The sequence below is a fragment of the Leptosomus discolor genome, chromosome 7 (assembly GCF_034619465.1).
Source record: "Leptosomus discolor isolate bLepDis1 chromosome 7, bLepDis1.hap2, whole genome shotgun sequence".
Classification (NCBI taxonomy): domain Eukaryota; kingdom Metazoa; phylum Chordata; class Aves; order Leptosomiformes; family Leptosomidae; genus Leptosomus; species Leptosomus discolor.
In genome coordinates this window covers 39,419,414-39,440,350 of record NC_141397.1, presented here as the reverse complement: position 1 = coordinate 39,440,350, position 20,937 = coordinate 39,419,414, and the positions used below count along the sequence as shown (strand labels likewise).

General features: G+C 53.4%; 2 protein-coding genes across 6 annotated transcripts; one reads left to right on the top strand and one right to left on the bottom strand.

Annotated features, from left to right (window-relative positions):
- Positions 1 to 97: 97 nt before the first annotated feature.
- ILKAP (ILK associated serine/threonine phosphatase) lies at positions 98 to 19,169 on the bottom strand. Of its 5 annotated transcripts, none has more exons than XM_086468034.1 (13): positions 19,106 to 19,169; positions 18,175 to 18,240; positions 17,737 to 17,793; positions 16,539 to 16,661; positions 15,517 to 15,643; positions 14,555 to 14,661; positions 13,984 to 14,077; positions 12,103 to 12,190; positions 10,679 to 10,800; positions 7,620 to 7,739; positions 6,161 to 6,242; positions 5,783 to 5,964; positions 98 to 141 (listed from the first exon to the last, which is right to left on the bottom strand). In XM_086468034.1, the coding sequence occupies exons 1-12, from the start codon at positions 19,149 to 19,151 to the stop codon at positions 5,824 to 5,826; spliced, it is 1,173 nt and encodes a 390-aa protein (XP_086324160.1). In that variant the 5' UTR covers positions 19,152 to 19,169; the 3' UTR covers positions 98 to 141; positions 5,783 to 5,823. The 5 variants fall into 5 exon arrangements, with proteins under 5 accessions (XP_086324160.1, XP_086324159.1, XP_086324162.1 ...); XM_086468033.1 differs by lacking the exon at positions 98 to 141 and adding an exon at positions 5,486 to 5,669; XM_086468036.1 differs by lacking the exon at positions 98 to 141 and adding an exon at positions 5,676 to 5,697.
- On the top strand, positions 540 to 2,305 carry LOC104349291 (erythroferrone). The gene is given in 9 exon segments (XM_086468560.1): positions 540 to 668; positions 710 to 778; positions 1,139 to 1,306; positions 1,308 to 1,363; positions 1,442 to 1,542; positions 1,615 to 1,704; positions 1,788 to 1,841; positions 1,844 to 1,887; positions 2,207 to 2,305. Coding segments are annotated over 9 exon segments (810 nt in total).
- Positions 19,170 to 20,937: the final 1,768 nt, after the last annotated feature.

The window sequence follows — 20,937 nt, the reverse complement described above, 5'->3', positions numbered from 1 at the left end:
CTGGTTTCTCTCCTGGGATGCGCAGCACATGCCTCTAGGAAGTGATCCAAGGGTCGTGGTGAGGCAGCCAGCACCTCGGTGGCTCCTGGTGCTGGGACAGAGCTGGGTGTGCCTCCTGCCCCATCCCGTCGCTGCTGGTACCTAATGGCAGAGAACATCCCAGGACAGGGCAAGCACCAGGACACGCTTCTCTGGCGGTTAGTCCCAACATGGGGGCATCATAGCCCTGCTAGCGTCGTTCCACGATTAACCTGTTCTGTGTCAGTGTTTTTTTTCTTTTTTTTTAAGCATTAAACACGCACACTGAGAAGCTCTGCGGGTCGGGGGGGGACCCCCCGAGGTGGGAGGGAGCGGCCACCGCTCCCGGCGCTCCGCGCTGCTCCCCGCGGGCCACGCGCGATTTTACTCTCGGGAGTCCCCGCGCCCCGGGGGCGGAGAGTGTGGGCTTTCCCGCGGCAGCAGCGCTGTCCCCGGCGGGACCCGGCCCGCCCTCGCAAGCCCCAAGCCGGGGCTGGGGCCGCCCTCCCGGCAGCGGCGGGATGCGGCTGCGGGAGCCGTGCCTGGCGCTCCTCTGCGCCGCCGCCGGCACCGGCTCCCCGCGGGCGGCCCGGGAGCAGTCGCCGGGCCCGAGAGCGGCCGTGGGGAGGGCGGCGGAGGCGGGGGGCCGGGTGCGGCCGCCCTCCGGGCCGGCAGCGTGGACCTCCGCCAGGCGTGGATGCTGCTGGCCGGGAGCTCCGGGCGGGCGAGCGGCAGCCGGGCCCGGGACAGGACGGGCCCGGTACGGGATGGGATGGGGGCTGACACGGCACCGGTAGCGGCCAGTGGTTAATCTCCAGGAAAATCGCCCCAGGCTGCCTTGCAAGCCAGTGTGCCTGGCACGGCCCTTGCTCGCTCCACCCCACCCCCCCGAGGGCCCCGCCGCGCTGGAAGAGCTGCTGAGGGAGCTGCAAGCTCCTGCTGAAAGGTACCCACCGGCCCCGGAGTGCTGCCGGGGTGTGTGTGGGTGTGTGTGTGGACGACGACAACACACCTCAGGGCAGAAGCAGTGTCCAGCGGGACAAGGCACCGTGGGGCTGGGTGGCAGAGCCTGGCACTGTCTCATCTTGGGCCCAGGAGAAGCTGAGGTTCCTCCCTAAAGCCAAGCCATGCTCAGGTTTTGGGATCAGGCATGGTGAAGGAGCAAGCAAAGACACGGAGGAAGGCCTGGGAAGGGCGTGAAGAGGAGGAAAGCAGTGAAGGTGACCCACAGGCCAGGTCCCATTGTCGCATGGAAGCAGCCTTCCACTGCCGGACATATGAAAACATCTGTCAAGCAGAGAGCACAGCAGGAGCTGCAGCTCTACTACATCATGAGTGCTCCCTCGTCCTGCCCATGGGGGCACCTCCCTGGCACAAGGGCTCCTTCTCTAACCCAAGCCTTCACCCATCCCTAGCCAGTGAGGGCGGGGATGTTCCACCATGGCTTGGGGCTGAACCTGACCAGCGCGCAGTACACGGCCCCCATCACAGGGTACTACACCTTCACCGCCGCACTGCACATCAGTGAGCCCTCAGGCACCCCCACGGCCCCACCAGGGTGGTCCAGGATGGCTCTCACCCTCCCATCTGTCCCAGTGCAAAGAGACCAGCAGAGGAAGGGGCAGCTGTGCAGGGGGAATAATCTGCAGGTGCTGATCTGTATGCAGCCCCGCTGCCAGCACAACAGTTATGGCAGAGCAAAGGCGGGAGGGGAGACGGAGGAAGGATCCCGGCATCCCTAGGGGAAGGGAGGGAGATGCTCTCCCCAGTACCACCCTCCCACTTCTCCAGCCATTTGGAGACCGTGTCTCGGCTGGAGAGTGGCAGGACCTTTTCACCGTCTCCATCACTGCAATCCTTTACCTGCAGGTTAGTGGTGCCAGCTTTGCTTGGGACTGTGCGGGCAGAAAGATGCCTTCTATGGCCCCAGCTCCAGAGCTGGGCATCAAGTCTGAGCCCAGCTCTGAACGCAAAGGACACTCGGGGTTGAGGTCTGCCAGGACACTACAGCACATACCATGGCTGGGCTGCCCTACTGGCCTCTGTATCATCCTTTTCCCAGAAGGAAGAGGGTGACCGGCCCCTCCATCTCTCACCTGCTGCACACAGGGGAGAGCTCTCTCCTTTCCTCTGCCAGGCTGTGCCCAGAGGAGGTATCCCAGCCCCATTAAGCCCTCTCTCCCTCCAGGCTGGTCAGTACGCCTCTGGTTTTGTGGACAACACTGCAGGCTCCCCCCTCACTGTTCAAAGCAGCTCTGGTTTCAGCGCCATTCTGCTGGGGGCGTGAAAAGGCGCTAGGCACCACGCAGGGAAGCAAACCTCTGCAAGGAACGGCCGAACCCTTCCCTCTGCCAGCCACTGTCCCACCTCCCTGCTCAGCACCAAGCCCAGGGAAGACCTTTCGCTGCTGCAGAAGCTGCAGGCTGGTCTGATACCAGCTTGTGCTGCAGAACCATCTGAAGCTGGACAAAAGATCAGGGAGGAAAGGAGGATGATAATAAATAATTAATAATAATAATAAAGCAGCCTGATAAGGAGCTAGAGGAGTTCACTTTTATCTAAAAGCCAGGGCTGGAAGTTTATTTTGAAAACCCTGCTGACAACAGCAGCCGCCAGCTGCTTTCTCTGCAGGGCTCAGCTCCCATGGTGCCTGGGATGAAGCCCCACGCTTCAGTTTTCACTCTCAGCAGATTTCCCTGCCCAGCTTCTCAGCAGCCCAAAACAGATTTCTATCACTTTAGCTCCCCTCCAAGGTATTAGCAGTGAAGGTTTGCTGGCAGAAGCCAACGTCTTTCACAGATAATCTTCAAAGCAGCCTCCCCGATAATGCTGCACATTCAATTAAATCAAATTCCCATCCCATGACTTTCCAGACCAGGTGTTCCCTGCCCGCGGCACAGGCCCAGGCTGTGGGCAGCACAGATACGCTCCTTGCTTCGGCTCTGACAGCCATCTGAGCCGAGGATGGGTGCAGGGCTACGTGCTTGAGCGAGGGCTGCATGAGAGGTACCCAGGCAGGCTGGGCGTGGGGCAAGGGAGCCACACATTTTATATCTCAGTAGCACATAGCGCTGGGCAAGCTGTGCCAGCAACGCTGCGAGATAGCCAGAACTGCACTCAACCCCACCTTCCCTCGCATGTAGGCGAGGGGAAGTCTCCTCACGCTGGACCTTGCTCAGGAGGGCTTTGCTGTCCCTGTCTGGTCTTCTCTGCAGGTCGCCTCTCCTCAAGGAGCAGTGAAGTAGCCATCGCTGGAGCTCTTTGTGGGTGGGGGTGTTTGGATCTGGGGCAGGGCTCTGGCAGAGACCAGGCCCCTGCAGCTCCTGCCCAGCTGAGGAGCTCAGCCCTGGCAGTACCTCCTGGTTACCCCAGGACCGTGAGCCCAGGCAGTCTGCCTCAGATCAGCCACCTTCCCCTCCTACCAAACACACACGGGAGGGCACAAGAGGACTCGCTGTTGGAGAGCAGGGTTTGCTGAGCAGGTAAACTGGCCCCTGGGAGCGACATACAAAGAGCACAGTGCACTTGAACGCAAAATGGGAACAGCTGATGAAGTCAAAGCTACTAGGGGGCCAATTCAGGTGTTGGGAGGGGGCAAGAAGCTCAGTCAGCCCCAAGGGAGGGGAGCTGCATGTACAGCAACTCTGCATGGGCAGCCCTGGGGTGGCGGTCTCAAGCACCTCACAGTAGCAGGATGCTGCTGAGCAATTAGCCAGGGAGAGCTTATTTTCAGGAACCCTCTTGCAGATCCCACCCTACCAGGAAACACAAGCAGTTTTTTGACTTCCACTAAAGCTAGGGTTGAACCTGCCCTTGGAACCAGCTAGCTACTCACAAGCACAGTGGAACCTGCTCTAGAGTGTTCCCTTTGCCCTGCAAAATGGATGACAAAATCCAGTTTATGGAAATCATTAACTGTATTGTAACACATGTATTATGTTCCTAGTGGGAGCTGTGGCTTCAGTACTCTCTTTAAAGGGAAGGAAAGAGTTGTAAGAGAAGGGAGGGGGAGAGAAGACAGTCCGAGAAGGACAAGCTGAAACTTCTCTCCCCAGCTCCTGTGCTAGAAAATTAAGAGAGGCCTCCTGGAGGGTGCACCAGGGAGACAGGTGCTTGGCTCGGCTCTCACAGCACAGCACACAGCTCTCCCCGGCGCAAGAGCTGTGAAAAGCAGGGAGGTGAGAAGGGAAGGAGAACTGCCCTCCTGAGATCTGTTGTCAGGGTTTCTTTTGCCACAAGCTGAATAAACTCCATGCTACCCAGACAGGGTTCTCCAAATTTGGCTCTCCAAATTTGCCTTTCAAGAGCAGAAGCAGCAGAACTAACACAGGCGATTCCCTCTCAGTTCAACCTGCCGCACAACCTTACATCAGAGTACACAGGAATGGCTGGGACCAGAACAAGCTGGCAGAAGCAAGCACTACCCAAAATACATGCCAGAGGTCCACATCCTTCCTCGGTTTTCCGCAGGAGATGGAGAGTTAGCACGAGCTAGGCCAAGTGAGCCTAACTGTTAGCATAAGCCCATGAACTTTAACTTATTTCTGCTGTAGCAGAAATAAACTAGAGACGGTCAAGCCACCTGCCCCCAACAAGAGGATAGCTTTTGCGTGCTCAAGAAAACACCTAGCCCAGGATCCGCGATCATCTCCCAGAGCTCCAGGGAACACAGGGAGCAGAAAAGAGCCCAGGAAGCCTCTCAACCCTGTGCAGAACTATTCGGAAAACAGCAGGCACCACCGTGCCAACCTGCCCAAGCTCTCTCTGGGACTGCACCGTTTCTCATGCAGCCCAAGCAGGTTGCGCGAGAAACCACTGCACAGACCCACTGGCTCATCTCCCTCCCCACCATCTCACCCACAGGACATGACAGTTGCATCATCTGGAATTTAAGTGCTTTCGTAGCCCAATCCATTTAGCTTTCACATTGTCATTTGGTCACAAGCCAAATTTTCTCTGGATAACATCATACCAACCCCCTGCAGCTGGTAGAGAAATGGGGACGGGATGAGACACCAGACACTTAATAGCAGCAAGTACCTAAAACCTGAGATGCCTGCTCCTCAGATAGCACACAGAGGAGCACAGAGCCTGCCCTTACCTCAGCTGCCTGGCCATTTGATGAAAACACTTTCCCAATAAACATCAAGAGCAAACTTCAGGCACTTTTGCCATATCAACAACTGGGACAAAACCCCAATGCCTTCCGCAAACAGAGGGAAGGTACACTGCTGCTCTGCAAACGGTGTCTGGATCACGCAGCTGCATGCAACCTCAAAACCCAGCTTCAGAACCAGATTTCCTTCCCAGCACCAAGACAGCACATGCTGCATCCCAAGCTGCTGGCGTGGGGTACTGCACAGTCTGTACGGTACGGCCCGACCAGGAGCTCCCGCTCCAAGCCCCAAGAGCTCAGGACTCTCCCAGGGCCTTACACAAAGCTCAAAGAAACGAACAGCAGAACCGCGCCATTTGGAAGAGCTGGCAGAGTTCATGCCCACAGATGCCTGCTCTTGCTAGCACCTCTGCCAAACAGATTTATTTGGTTTGCCAAGACATTCATGGGGGTTGACAGGACAAGGGATTTCCACATAGGCTGATCCACTGTGGCAGTCACTTAGTGAACACTGCTAGCCAAGTGAGCTAAAAAACTATTAGAAAAAAAAAAAAACAACCAAACTTTATTTACACTGTAAGAGCACCCAGCAGGATCCTCCCTCCCCCAGCCACACCTGCACGCACACCAACTTCTCCCCTCCCTTACATCTATCACAAGCTGGAGATCCTGCTGCTGCACCTCATCTCTCAGTGCTCTATCCGGACCACCATGACTGTGACGTTGTCCGCCGACCCTCGCTGTACTGCCTTGTTGGCCAGTCTGTTACACGCAGCTTCATATCTAGCGTCTGCTTCTAGCTTCCCTTCTCTCATCTGGATGTTCTTATCCTGTTGGGATGAGGAAAGACGACGCTGATTGCTCCCAGCAAAGTGTGTAGGTGTATGCACATGGTAATTTCCAAGCATGGGGAAGCAAAACAAATAAGGACATCTCAGGTATAAGGGAGGATGCCCTGCCAGTCAGTCATTCCATTTTGTGCCCCCTGCGCTGACAAACCCAGCCCCCTCGCTGCCTTCTCCTCACCTCCAGGCAGGACATAATGAAGTTCACAGCTTCTTCTGGTGTAAAGACTTTAAAGAGGCCATCACACGCTATCAGAATGAACCTGGAAATCAAGCAGAGACAGGTTCCAAGGCTGAATCTTTGGCTCCCCAGCTACAGCAAAATCTCCCCAAGCTATTTTATGAATTTCCACACTCCAATCCAAACGGAAGATGCCCACACTCCAATCCAAACGGAAGATGCCAATAAAGCTCATGTGAAAATCCTTTGAGATTACCAGAAATCCTCTGGGGCTCCAGAACCTACCATTCATGGAGCTGAGGCAACATAAAGTACAGGGCAGGGAGCCAGGCAAACAATGTAAGACTTAGATCAGGACATCCTAGCAGCCCTACTGACACTGCACCATTAAGCAAGACCATACACCACATCCTGCTGGAAAGCTCCATTACTTCTCCAAGAACTGCATCTTACCTTGGAGTCCTTTTCTTTCACATATTTTCCCTGTGAAGTAGCTAATGCAAGGAAACAGAGAAACAGAGCCAGTATCCCTTTAAATCCTTTACATTTCCATGCTCCTGAGGGATGTGATAGCTTAATTTAAATAAAAATATTCAAAAGAAAAGCAAGCAGCTTAACCCAGAAACAGCTGCACGACTGTGATAGGAAAACTCTGCCCCAAGGTATTGCCGCAGGCTGCAAAAGGTCGAGGGGATACAAAGCCCAGGGTAAGGAGAGCTGCCTCCTAGCTCTCCGCCAGAGGAGGGGGGAGACAGCCTGCTGTGCGCTCCCTGCCTGCACAGGGCGTTGTATTAACCAGGAGTCCTAGCTGGAGTCACCGGACAAGGAGAACTACAGCCATCCCTCAGAGGTGGCCAGCCTACCAGAGCAGTACATATCTCTGAAGACATCATTTTAGAGTCTGACGCTCAGAATATCTTTAGAAATATTTTAGTGGATCACTTGATATGGAACTCTAATCCCAGAAAAAGCAGCAGTACTCACCACAGAGAGCCTGCGGGGCCACAAAAGCTCACAGCAATTTGTCATTGCCAATTACATGTGGGAAAAGTCTCTCAAATCTTCAAATATCAGAGTTGAATACAATGGTATTTGTGGGCACCGTGACTGCTAGAAACAAAACTCTTGGACAGGGATCCAAGCATTCAAGCCGTAACCAACTGTGTGAACTTATTCACAGCACGAAGAAAGTCTAAGGCTCACGTGCGTTATCACTGCTGCGAGGATGGTTTCTCCAACAGGAGCCTTCACAGCACCTCAGCAGAGTGAGACAGCAGCATTATCCCACTATATCGGTAAGGAACAGGAGCGGAGAGACGTCAGCAGTAAGAGCATCCTCTAATTCTGGGTGATCAGTGCCCCAGCTAACAGCAGAGCATACAGGGCCGTGCAGCTTGTGCTCCTTCTGCCAAGCAGAGCTAGGAGGCAGGCAGCCCCCTTGGGTGTGGCCACACTTTACCTGTCATTGTGCGTGAGTTGGCAGCGTTTGATATCTGGCACAGAGATAACACCACAGCGTTTGTACTGGCCATCCCCAATGGAGCGGGAAACCTCCAGCACTCCAAGGACTCTTCCATCCCTGCACAAGGGAAGAAAACATTGAGAGCCCTCCCCACGCATGCTTGTCTTGCTGCACTGCCTGACAGGGACACTCTTCATGGTGTGTTCAGCTGTCTCGTACAAATCCTGACCCGCTTCCCTAGCAAGTCCAAGTCTTCCCTTCAAAGTCTCTTTCCCTTTCTGCATGTTTGTGCGAAACAAGTGGAGAGGGGGAGGAAGAAATTAAGTCAGAAGAACTCAAGGCTGTTTTCTGTCTCCCTGCCCTAACTCAAGTCCTGCTTAGCCTAGTAAGCCAGGGAAGTAAGAGTCATATGCCAAGTTGAACTCCCAGAGGTGGAGGTTTGAAATCATGGATTATTTTTCAGCAAGGTATCCAGCAAACTGCACTTCAATAGAAGCATAGAGTGGGAGCAGGCAAGACCAGGTCTGAGCCAGCAGCCTCTCCTGTGCTCTGCCTATCAGGGCACCAACCCCTATAGACCAGCTCAACTGGGGGCAGTTCCAAAGAGCAAGAACCACAGCACTTTCTCCTGACTGTAGAATCATCAGATGGTTTGGGATGGAAAGGACCTTAAAGATCACCTCATTCCAACCCCCCTGCCACAGGCAGGGACATCTTCCACTAGACCAGGTCGCTCCAAGCCCCATCCAGCCTGGCCTTGAACACTGCCAGGGAAGGGGCAGCCACAGCTTCTCTGGGCAACCTGTTCCAGTGTCTCACCGCTCTCACAGGGAAGAATTTCTTCCTAATATCTAATCTAAGTCTCCCTTCTTTCAGTTTGAAATTGTTACCCCTTGCCCTATCACTACCCTCCCTGATCAAGAGTCCCTCCCCACCTTTCCTGTAGCCCCCTTTAAGCACTGGAAGGCCACTATAAGGTCTCCCTGGAGCCTTCTCTTCTCCAGGCTGAACAACCCCAGCTCTCTCAGCCTGCCCTCACAGGGGAGGTGATCCAGGCCCCTGAGCATCTTTGTGACCCTCCTCTGGACCTGCTATAGCAGGTCCATGTCTTTCTTGTGCTGGGGCCCCAGAGCTGGACGCAGCCCTACAGGTGGGGTCTCACCAGAGCAGAGCAGAGGGGCAGAATCCCTTCCCTCGACCTGCTGGCCACGCTGCTCTTGATGCAGCCCAGGATGCCCTTGGCTCTGTGGGCTGCGAGCACCCATTGTGGCTCATGTTCAGGTTTCACCCACCAGCACCCCCAAGCCCTTCTCCGCAGGGCTGCTCTCCATCCACTCATCGCCCAGCCCGTGTCTGTGCTTGGGATCGCTCCAACCAGGGGCAGGACCTTGCACTTTGCCTTGTTGAACTCCACGAGGTTCGCACAGGCCCACCTCTCCAGCCTGTCCAGGTCCCTGTGATGGCCTCCCTTCCCTGTAGCATGTCTTGGTCTTTACCAACCACTGATCACAGCAACCAGTTTTGTGTAAACCAAGTTGCAATCATCCTCAGTTTTGCTTGCTAAACTTTTCTGAGTGCTGCCCCAGCAGAAGCAGCTTCCCACACTCCACCTTTCCAGCAATAAAGCATCTTCTTCCCCAAAAGGCTCTTCTGTGCACTCTGGAAAGACACAAGCTCATTCATCTCTTAGTCCAACCAGCCCCGTTTGAGACAAAAGCGAAAAGCAAGGCACGTCACAGAGAAGAGATCTGATGCTTGTGCACTTTGCGACCTATCTCTTGGGTCCAAAATATTGAACTACAAGCAGTAGGGGAGGCTCCCAGGCAGCCAGGGAGATGTTCCCAGAGTTCTGAAAGGAGCTAACAGACACTGGCCCGTCTCTTTTCTGTGTGCAAATATAGATCAGTGCTAAGCATAAGCAGCAGCATGTGCTCTCCAGAGATAAGGGGAACAAGGCCCTCCAGACATGGCAGCGTGACAGATCTGAGCCCATCCCTGCCCACCCCAGGGGGGATTCTGCATCTGCAGGCACTAAGATACTTCACTTGCAGGAGTCCTCTCTTGTGAAGATGCCATTAAATCAAGAAACAGCCTTCAAAGGAGGCAGAGAACCTAGCCAGGGAAATCAGACACAGCTGCCCAAACAGCCATTCACACCTACATGCACAGAAATATTAAGATAATCGCGCCCTGACTCCAGAATCATGGAGTGGTTTGGGTTGGAAGGGTCTTCAAAGATCCTCTAGTTCCAACCCCCCTGCCATGGCAGGGACCCCTCCCACTAGACCAGGTTGCTCAAGGCTCCATCCAACCTGGTCTTGAACACTTCCAGGGATAGAGCATCACCAGCTTCCTTAAGCAACCAGTTTGTGTCTCACCACCCTCAGGGTGAAGAACTTCTTCCTTGTATCTCATCTAAACCTGCCCTTTCCCAGCTTCCAACCATTATCCCTCGTCCTATCACTGCAGGCCCTTGTAAGAAGTCTCTCCCCAGCCTTCTTGGCTGGTACTAGAAGGCCACTATATGATGTCCAGAAACCTCCCTCCTACTGCAGACCATCTCAGTGCATCAGCTAACCCCCAGGGAAGCAACACCAACTGACACTGAGGGCTTCTTACACCCTCTCAAACCACCCCCAGCCCCCCCTCTTACAGGACAAGGAGACGTGATGCTGCAAGCAAGGAACTGAGTTCTGTTCAATGCCAGAGTGTGCAGCAATGCCAGCGTTTAAGATAACTTGTTAATCAAGTCCAGGTCTTTAGGTCAAGTTTAAGTACGTCCATGCTTGCATTGCACTGCCAGGCTTTCACATGGGTTCCTGCCTTTGCAGCACAGCACCCCAGCGCCCCTGGGAAACCAGCCCCCATCAGCCAACTCAAGCCACTGAATCCTTAGACACCTCAAGCACCACTGTGCCTCCCACAGGCAGCAATAGATTCTCTCCAGGCTCCCACTAGCATGAGCACTGCACCCAGGAAACTCCAGAAACTCAGTGCTCAGACCCAAAGTTGGGCCAGGGTTTAGATTTGCTCACTCACACCTTTTAGGCACTTACCTGACATTTCCCCCAGCTTTCTGTATCCGCATACGCTCCTCATATTGGGTGGGGTTGTGCTCCTTACTGAGGCTTAAGGCTGCATGTTTCTGACTCTCTTCGTTATAACGACACAGAATCGCCTGTGCTGACAAAGACCCTCGTGAGTAAACAACAACAAAACTGCAGCAAGAAGAACTTCCTGAGAGTGAGCTGCAAGTTGCAGTGAATGGGGCTACATGTGGCTGGTGACAGGTCACCAGCGGTGCTCCTCAGGGCTCTGTGTGCTGCTCCGTGTTTTTATCAGTGATCTGGATGCAGCACTATTAACAAGTTTACTCATGGTGCCAAACTGGGAGGCCAAACTGCTGAGGGACAAGAAGCCTTGAAGAGGGATCTTTATAGATGGGAGCATCAGGCAGTCATCAATGGCATGACATTTGGTGCATCGAAGTGCCAGATCCTGCACCAGGGACAGAGTAACACCGGACACAAGCACAGACTTGGGAGAGGAGTGGCTGGAGAGCGGCCCTGCAGAAAGGGATCTGGGGATGCAGGTTGGCAGCAGGCTCAACAGGAGCCAGCAGTGTGCCCTGGGAGCCAAGAGGGCAAACTGCTTCCTGGGAGGCATCAAACACAGCATAACCAGCTGGTCAAAAGAGGATTGTCCCACTGTATGCAGCATTTGTGCAGCCTCATCTCGGCACTGTGTGCAGTTCTGGGCCCACCATTTGAGAAGGATGTGAAGGTCCTTGAATGCATCCAGAGGAAGGCAAGAAAGCTGGTGACAGGGCTGGCAGGCATGTCCTGTGGGGAGCAGCTAAGGACTTTGGACTTGTCTCATTTGGAGAAAAGGAGGCTGAGGGGCGACCTCACTGCTCGCTACAGCTTCCTGAGGAGGGGATGCGGAGAGGGAGGTGCTGAGCTCTTCTCCCTGGGATCCAGGGACGGGATGCATGAGAATAGCTCAAAGCTGCGCCAGGGGAGGTTCAGACTGGACATAAGGAAGCATTTCTTTACTGGCAGGGTGGTCAGACACTGGAACAGGCTTCCTGGAGAGATGGTCGATGCCCCAAGCCCGATGGTGTTTAAGAGGCATTTGGACAGTACCCTTAATAACATGCTTTTGCTTTTGGTCAGCCCTGAAGTGGTCAGGCAGTTGCACCAGATGATCATCGCAGGTCCCTTCCAACTGAAATATTCTGTTCTATTCTAGACACCGTGAGATATCTAGTGCCACCAAGAGAGCTACCACGCACAATTCTTTTACACTACAGGAGACAACACAGAAGCAGCCTGCACCTACCCTATACAAGATGCTTTGTAGGCACGGCTGGGGAGCTCATGACAACTGGGACACCCCACACAAACACCTTGCCCTTCAGGGCGAATAAAGGTCTCTGAGGAATCGAGATGCCAGCAGTGGGCTTCTCCATTCTGCTTACCCGGCTGTCCCCAAGGTTGGCTATATAGAGAATATTGTCAACAGCTAGGACACAAGTAGCTGTGGAGCCATCCTTCCATGCTGGCTTCCTGAAGGGAACAGAAATGATATTATTAAGGGGGAAAACAACATTTAAGTTAGTCACAGGGCATTCCCGGGGACTCAAGGAAGCGTCACGTGCCAACATGCAGCAGTCAGCTAGCACAAGCCCCCAGCAGCTGCCTGCAAGCAGCTGGGGCAACTGTAGGTGTTAAACAGCAAGCTGGGCGAGGCCAGAGGAGCTGCGCAGAGTATCGCCTTCTAAATGCGCGGCCAATGCCCAGCTGGTTCCAATACTGCCAGCCACGCTCCCCTCGTCAAGCCTTCCTCACGCTCAGCTCCCAGGAAAGCTCATCTGTGGCTGGATCTGGCTCAGCCCTGATGACTGCCCAGAAGCTATAGCATCATGAGCAAACAAGCACCCCAAACTTGTCCTTGGGAGACTCCTTCTTTGCAGCAAAAGGAAGGCACAGTCAGGACTGCAGCAGAGTTGCCTGCCTTTTCGCTTTCATTTCCCTTCCTTTTTTCACAGTACCCCTGTCTGCCCACCTCAGTCCTCACCACCCCACATCAGGAGCAAGACCACTAGCTCAGTCACTCTCCTGCTACTTCACTTGCTATAGTTAAGCTTGTATCTCTAGAGCTCTAGGTAAAATGAGAAGATCACAGTGGCCAGACTAGTCCTCCCTACAATGAAGCCCGGCTACGATGTCACTCTTTACTGAAACCAGCTTTGAGAGACTGATTTCTAGATATATTTCGTCTAGTTTCAGTGATCCTTTGTAGCATCTTTGTCATAACTCACATTTCTGACCAAACAGAGACTGGTTTGGGAATGACACTGTTGTGACAGACTCAGGGAAGCTTTTTCCTTTTCATTTGTTGGTCTGATTAGGCTTAAGAGACTAAGCCAGTCTGCAATTTACTTAAAACTGAAAGTTTGAAGGGAATCTCAGAATTATAAGCATCAACAGTCTCTCTGTGTTAGTGGTGTCACTAGGAAATACACAAAACCAAAGAACAACAAACCAAACCTCTAGAGAGGACTGGTAGCAAAGTGACTGTATTTTAAATGCAATCTCTATCTTCCCTAATCCACAGAGTTCAACAGACTAACAGAAGGCAGGGGTGCTTCCACTCAAAACCCAGCTGGGAGTCAGGCTGGCATCTATCCCACAGGAAGCAGCTGCTCTGCTTTTCAGCTTTGTTTTAAAAGAATGTTAGAAACAAGCTGAAGATGAAGGACATTCTTCAAAGTTTTCAGAAGAGGTGAAGAAAGCAAGATTTAAACGTACATTGGGAGTGTTAACTCCTTCAACACAGGATATCAAAACCAACATCAGAGATGTGCTCCAGCCTGGCAAGCACATTCTCACTACTGGGAATGCAGCTCTAAAGAAGGCTGCACACAGCAGCCCGCAAAGCGCTGTTCTACAGATACCCTCCCGTCACACCTTGATGATGACGACATAGATCCCATCTCGGGCAGTATGGGATACGTCACTTCAGTAACAAGGTAAGTCTTTAAAAAGAAGGCAACCAATATGCTCTGGTAAGAAGAGAGGCAAACTCTTGGTCATGTTTTGGTCCCTTCCTTTACCTCAAATGCGTATTTGAGTCTAAGGGGTCCTACGGATCGCTCCCCACAGCGCAAGACCAGAACATGCCACAATCTAGCTCTAGCAGGCACTCAGCTGGCAGAGTTACAGCCTGGCACAGATAAGCTGTATGGGGTTTTGCCAAAGCATAGATACAACTAAAGATTTCCTCTGTCCTGCTCAGGACTAAGGCCTGTGAGATACAAGGTAAGAAATACAAACACATGGGAAGCATTTATACTCACTGGCTGGATGCCTGCTTTAGAAACTCCTCATCTGTGTGTTTGAAGGTGTCCAAAAGGCATCTCTTCACGGTTTTCTCCACGCTGACTACCTCACCTGTCAGAAAGGGAAAACAGAAACTAAGCTCCAGCTAAACCAAACATATCTGACCTATCCCAGTCCCTCATGTTGCTCATCCAACATTCAGTCAGGTAGTGCCTCTCTCAGACCCTCTGCAGAGCAGCTAGGACACATCCTGGGCTCACGCTACCAAAAACCTGTGCGGTAGCATGTACAGAGAATTTACGACATACGCCTCTCCCCCACAGGCATATTTTCAATGCTTGAAGTGGCACTGCCAAAACTGGCAATGGTGCATCTCACGCTTGCGTAGCACTTCACAACTGGTTACTTGTACCCTCATGTCAAAAAGGCTTCCAGCCCAGGAGGCAGTGCAGTTTCACAAGTCCACTGGGAATAAAGGATGGGAACTACAGAACTACACTCAAACAAATCAGTTTCCCCATCCACTGCCATAATGTCAAGCCAGAAAAGGTGATGGTTGTCCTACAGCCCTTATTCCACTACTCTCACCTTTAGGAAATTTCTTAATCAGGTTTTGGTGCAGATTCTGTGCTGCAAATTTTGAGGCTCGGACTCCCCCGTGGCCATCAAAAACAGCGAAGTACGAGACACGTGTGCTGCGAGGGAACAAAGAATAGCAGAAAGGGACTAAGAAAGGCCATCAGCCAAAGGGTGGGATCGAGTACATTTGTCTCCATAACACTCTACCCTGTGTCAGCCAGACTGAATAAACACAGCACATCTCTAAGCTCACACAGTGTATGTGTGCAAGCACTGAATGGAGAACCTTCCTATGATTTTCCATCCCTCAAGAAAATGAAGGGCAGAACAGTTTATAGATCACAACTTGGTATAAAAGCAGCTAAACATTTCACCTCAAGGACATTGCAACTCCCCAGTACTACACAGACATTAGTCTAACCAATCCTACAGTTCTTTCCAGCTAAATCCAGTATCAGGATGATGCTTTAAATACACTCACTCTCCCTTACACACACTCACACATGTTAATTTCCTATAAGATTGAAACTTTTCAAATGAGAGAGTTGACACATCTGTTTTCTTTGAACATTCTCCCTTGCCACAGCTAGGGTTTTGCACACTGTAAAATCCCCAAAGCAAAGCCTGATCACTTACAATTAAACTGAGGATCTCTAAACATCCACGCTTACATTTGGGTAACAGAGGCTCAATATCCAGTTATTGGGCCTTCACAATCCTTGTGAAGTCAGCAACTGAATCCACTGAGCATCACTCCAAGGGAGGTATTTGTATATACACTAGTCCTGTGATTTGCCTAGGAACAGAGCTAACAATTCAACCCAGGCCTCCCAATAACAAGCCCAAACCACATACCACGACACAGGTGTAGTCAAGAGCATCAACTGCTCAAAGCAAAAAGGATCGTATCACGCGCTTAGCTGTGAGAGCTGCCATCCACAGCTTTATTCTGACAGTTGGGACCCACTTACATTTGGGAGGGCAGAGGCTGGCACTCCTCAGTGATATCATTTAGGATGACGTGTGCGTCCTGCATGTCTTCTCTTTCACCTTTCCTCTCTGCCACGTAACCCTTCAGTCCAAGAATGCCCACTGACCCTAAAGGAGAACAAAGCAGAGACACGCATGCAAACCAAAATCCTCTGTCTCCTCAGCTCAGGCTAAAAACCAGTAAATCAGTAACTACTTTTCAGCTTTCAGAACCCTATCCTGGCACTGCAGAGTACAGCCCTCGTCCTGAAACAAAACATCTGGCACCTTCTGCTGAACAGGATATATTTCTTTTGTAACATGCATTTTTAAGGGCCCCCAAGGTCAGCAGCTATAGCCAAGCAGCCCAAGGAGAGGGCTCTTACCAAAAAGGGGCGGGGGGGGCAGGGGAAGCACGTGGCACTGAACCTGCAGATTAAACAAAGCACAACTTTAAAGAGGGTACTAAGGACAGAAAATCAGGGTCTGCCATTTCCAGAGCATGTCCTTCCTTTTGTACCCCTGAACACTTCTTATTCCCAAAGCTGCAACATAACACGTGAGCACCTGCACTAAGTCAGATGCCCTATATGTAAAAGCAAGTGTCTCTCTCTCTCTCTCTCTCTCTCTCTCTCTCTCTCTCTCTCTCTCTCTCTGGCTTTTTAGCAGCCACCCAGTGGAGAGATTTGTGGATGTGGCAAAAGAAACTGGGGTGGCTCTAGCCTTCCATAGGTTTCACAAACAATCCCCCTCTTGACAGCACAGGAATTCACCCTGCAAATGCTGAGGTGCTTGCTGCTCAGCTTCTGCCACTTCAGCAGGACCAGTAAGAAGGCCCACATGAGGGAAGCAGAGTGTCAGGGAGCTCGAGGGGCTTCCACAGACTGCCGCAGCAGCTTGTTCCCTATGAGAGGCTGAAAATGCAAGTGGACTGAAGAACCAAAGCTTAGCTTTGGTCTTGACTTACTCAGCCCAATGTCAAAAGTACAAATCAAGTACATTCGTTTTCAAACTGTCTGAAAACCTTTACAAACTTTCTTTTCCACAAGTTCTTCCCCGCCATTCTTCTCTTCCTCCTCCAAGGACTTTCTCTTCTCCCCTTTCCCATGGCTCCCTGCTGATGAGACCTGCTCAGTAGCACTGGAGGCTGAAAGAAAGCAAATTGCAGGCAGCTGAAGTTTTCCAGCTGTTTTACTCACATGAATTCAGCAACAAGTCCTTTTACACCGAAGCACTCTCAGGAGCGCAGGCTCGCAGTCACACAGCATGAAGTGACCAGAGTTATCACTGAACAAAACACACTTAAGTGACCACAAACACCCACACACACAACTTCACTCAGCATGTACAACCCATGGCACACACCACTGCCTAACCCAGTGAGCACCAATTTGAACACTTTATGTTGTGTGACCCTACTCAGGCGCACTGCAGTTGTGCGTGGCTGGCAGGCTGTTGATTCTTCCCACCAACCCGCAGCTTGTTTCTTAGCTATCAGCTTTTTTGCAGTTAACTGCTCAGGAAATCAACGTTTCAGGTTGGAACACTTCCAATTCATTTATTTACTGTTAGTTGTGTCTATAAATTGTGCCCACAACAATGCAAATAAGTGTGTTTTATTACTCTGAACATGCCTATTAGTTGGAGCCTTCAGAGGACAGGTTACAAACCAAAGCTAGCAAGCAAAATATGATTCCCATGACATCAGAACCCTAGCCTTTTCCTTCAGGAGATTTACTCTCATATGGTAGAATGAACTATGTCACCTACTCCCAGGTGATAGCAAACGCTTGGCTGCCTGCAGAAAGCCTTGCCAGCCCAGCAGTCTGGTTTCGAAGACATTTACAGCGAGGAAGGAGAAGGCAGCCTGTGCCCACAGCAGAAGTGACAGAAGCCAGGACAGCGGCAGCACGGGCCCAGCACTGCCTTGGCTCGCAGCAAGCACAAGCGTACTTTCACTCCCAAAGCAGAGAGCTTTCAGGCACGGACGACAGAGGGCCACAAAAGACATCCAAGGGATGTACTTCTGGGAACAGACCTAAGTTTAAAGATTCAGAATCCAAATTTAAACAGTCAGGGCACAAACAGATCACCACAACCAGCACCAGCAAACCCTGCCACCAGGTTAGCTTGCCGTGTCTCCAACACAACAGGTTACATCGCTGGGCTTTCCTGAGAAGGGCAGGTCAGCAGAGGCTTGGTGAGCTGATGCTGCTCCATACCTGTGTCACCGCTGCTGGCTGGAGGAAGATCATCAAAAAGTAAAGAGCCTCCTTTTCCTGAAGCACAAGAAAAAAGGCAACTAAATACCTTTGTCCCTTTGAGGGAATAATGCCCTGTGTAAGCCCCTTCTGAGGTGCAGAAATGATAAAACGCCAGTTTATCAAAGAGATCCAAATTTCAGCTTCTGTTACTGGATGGTAGTGGCAGACTCAGGCCTTACATTTGTTTCAGGGAATATTTAAAGGGAATGTATTATGGAATATATGTGAGACACCTATAACATAAAGAAACCACAAGAAGAGGAAAGCAGCTGCCATGCTGATAACCCAACAGTCTTTATCCTGTCTAACAAAGGAAAGGGGTTACACAACTTTCATCTCGAGATGCTGATGAAAACACAGGAAGCCAAACTAATGGCAGTAACAGAGAACCCATACCTGAGTCAGCACTGCTGGCTGGTGGGAGATCATCAAAGAGCAGAGGCCCTTTCTGGGCTTCCTTCCCTGCAAGACACCAGGGCAGAGTCAGGACCCATTGCAGGGACTCAGGATTTGGTTTCTGGAAGGACTGTCCCCCAGGTGAGCACAGGTCAAATAACCAAGGAGAGCCCTGGCTACCTTTCCTCCATCTGTAATTTAGACAGCTCCTACACGAGCAAAACAACCACCTGCCTGGGGATGATGTGAATTTTTATCTTGAAAACAGCTTTTTTTCTTTTTTTTTTTTTTTTTTTTGGTAGCAATACACTCAACTTGGGGTAGCATCCCTCAGCAGCCTGATCAAGACGTTATAGGACAGGAGGGGCCCAGGAAGCACCAAATTATTTCAGGTAACACCACTACAGCTCTCCATGGATGCTCAACCCACTGCAGCACCGAGAGAGCAAAGGCTCCAGAATGGCCTAAACCACACGAGTAACTGAACGAGTCCCAGGGGGAAAAAAAAGAAAAAGAAAACCACAAAAGAAAAAAAAAAAACAAACCAAAAACCACATCCCCAAAAACCCCAAGCCCTGTAATTTCTCCAGCGATTTTTAAGCCACCCTCTCCTGCAGCCGCCCCCACTCCCCCACCCGCCCGCCCGCCCCCGCTCCCGCTCCCGCTCCCTTCACCGCCGCCCCTCAGACGTTGGGAGCCCCCTGCGGCCACCACCACCGCCCCGGGGCGCTCCTTGTAGCGATGGACCAGCTGGGCGCGGAGCCGGCGCCTTCCTCCGGAGAGGCCCGCTGCCCACGGCCACGCTGAGGCCCGGCGGGGCCCCGCGGCCTGTCAGGCCGTGCCTGGGTGAGGCCCCGCCCCGGGGCCCCCCGGGGCCGGGCCGGGCAGGGGGCCGGTGAGGCGCCCGCCCCAGCGGTCGGGGCCCCCTCACCCGCCGCCGAGGAGCCGGGCTCCGGGAGGTCCCCGAACAGATCCATCCCGCCGCCGAACCGGCAGCGCCGCCACCGAAGCCCCTTCCTTTTGCACAGGGGCCGCTCCACCTCCCCCCGGGCTGACAATCACCCGCGAGGCCAATCAACGACGGTGGACGGGACGGAAGTAGGCGCACGGCCCGGCGGCGGGGCGGGAGCGGAAGGCAGCCTTGGCCCCGCCCCGCGAGGCGCCTGCCAATCCCCCTGGCGGGAGGCGGGGGAGACCCGTCAAACAACCCCGCCAATCGGAACACGGGACCGCCCTGCCAATCAGGCCCGTCCCCTCGCGCTTTACTCCGCCGCACTCACCAATCCCGCGGCAGGGGGGGAGGGGTGCCCAGCACCGCCCTCCTGTGTCTACCAATCGCTGGCGGGGCGGGCGCGGAGCGCTCCCTGGCGGCTCCAGGATGGTGCCCGGTGCGGCCTGGCGGCCGCGCCGCAAAAGGGCCTGGCTCTGCGCAGCCCCGGGCGGGTACCCCGCGACCCACCCAACGGGCTCCACAGCGGCCCAGACCCCTCTACCCGCAGCCCTAAGCCACTGTGGACCTCCCCGCTGCCGGTGCTGCGGGCGCGGCGGCACCCACCCACCCCAAGAAGGAGCGCTTGGCGGTGCTTGCGTTAAATACCACATTTATTTCAGAACCGAACAAGCCTCACGTGTGCGCGGACGGCCGGGACCCGAGGTGCCAACCCCTGGGCACAGGGCAGGGAGGGCCTGGGGATGCCGCTATTGCCAGCAGGAACTGGAGGGCATGAAGGGTGGTCTCCCGCCTCTGCAGGCCCCCAGCCTGCCCGCTGGTGCTTGCCCTTCTGCACCACTGTTTCCCTGTTTAATTTCCCTTCCGATGGGGCTCACAGTTGTGCCTAAACCTCGGGTTTGCGTTCCTCATCCCCAGGGGCGCTGTGGTGGTAGAGGGGGTAGGTGGACAGGGGCCTGACTGGGAGAGCGTGTGGTGCTGGCGAGAGAAGAGCTGGTAAGACAGCAAGGGTAGCCCATGAGCTGGGGACATCCAGCTGGCATGCTGCAGAGGTCTGGTGGGCAGCCATGTCTCCCTCAGTCCCAAGTGCGGCAGCCCCCAGCCAAGCTGGCTGCTCTGCAGGTTTGCTGGCCTCAGGCATGCTTCAGCTCTGGCTGGAGGATGCCCATCCTATGGCCACCCCTCACCTGTAGCACAGGCAGCACCAGCCGTGTCTGGTCCCTGGCAGACGCGGCTCCTGACTCTAGCAGAAGCTGCCTCAACCTTGGAAGAGCCTGCCCTCTCACCTGAGGCACCCAGCGTTTCCACTCCTAGCCCCTTACATTGAAATTTGGGATGGTACCAACTAGTCTTTGCCCAGGGCACGGGAGCCGGGATGTCACAGCCTGGGCCCCCGGTTTACCCTGGCCACAGCTCTGCTCCTCCACACCCCTGGGCAGTACCTGTCCCTCCATAAAGGCCACGAGTCAGTCTCCAGGTCTCTCAAATGGATCACAGGAGGGGAAAAAAAACCAGTTTGATAGGGAGCTTGTCCTGGGCAGGCAAGCTGCTGCCTACCCAGGGAGCAGGGCTGGGAGGAGCAGCCCTACTGGGGCCTCGGGCTAGAGCAATGGGGCAAGATGCCCAAGGAGCTGTGGTGAGGCCAGACAGAATTGGCAGGGGCTCAGGAAGGATCCCAAAACGCTTTCCATGACCTGAAACCCAAGCTGAACAGTGCCTGACATGCAGCGAGCGGGTCCCTGCAAGCCTCTGCCTGCCTGCCATGTCCCTACCCATCCATGCCCCCACAACACAAGCATAACAGGGAGAAGATG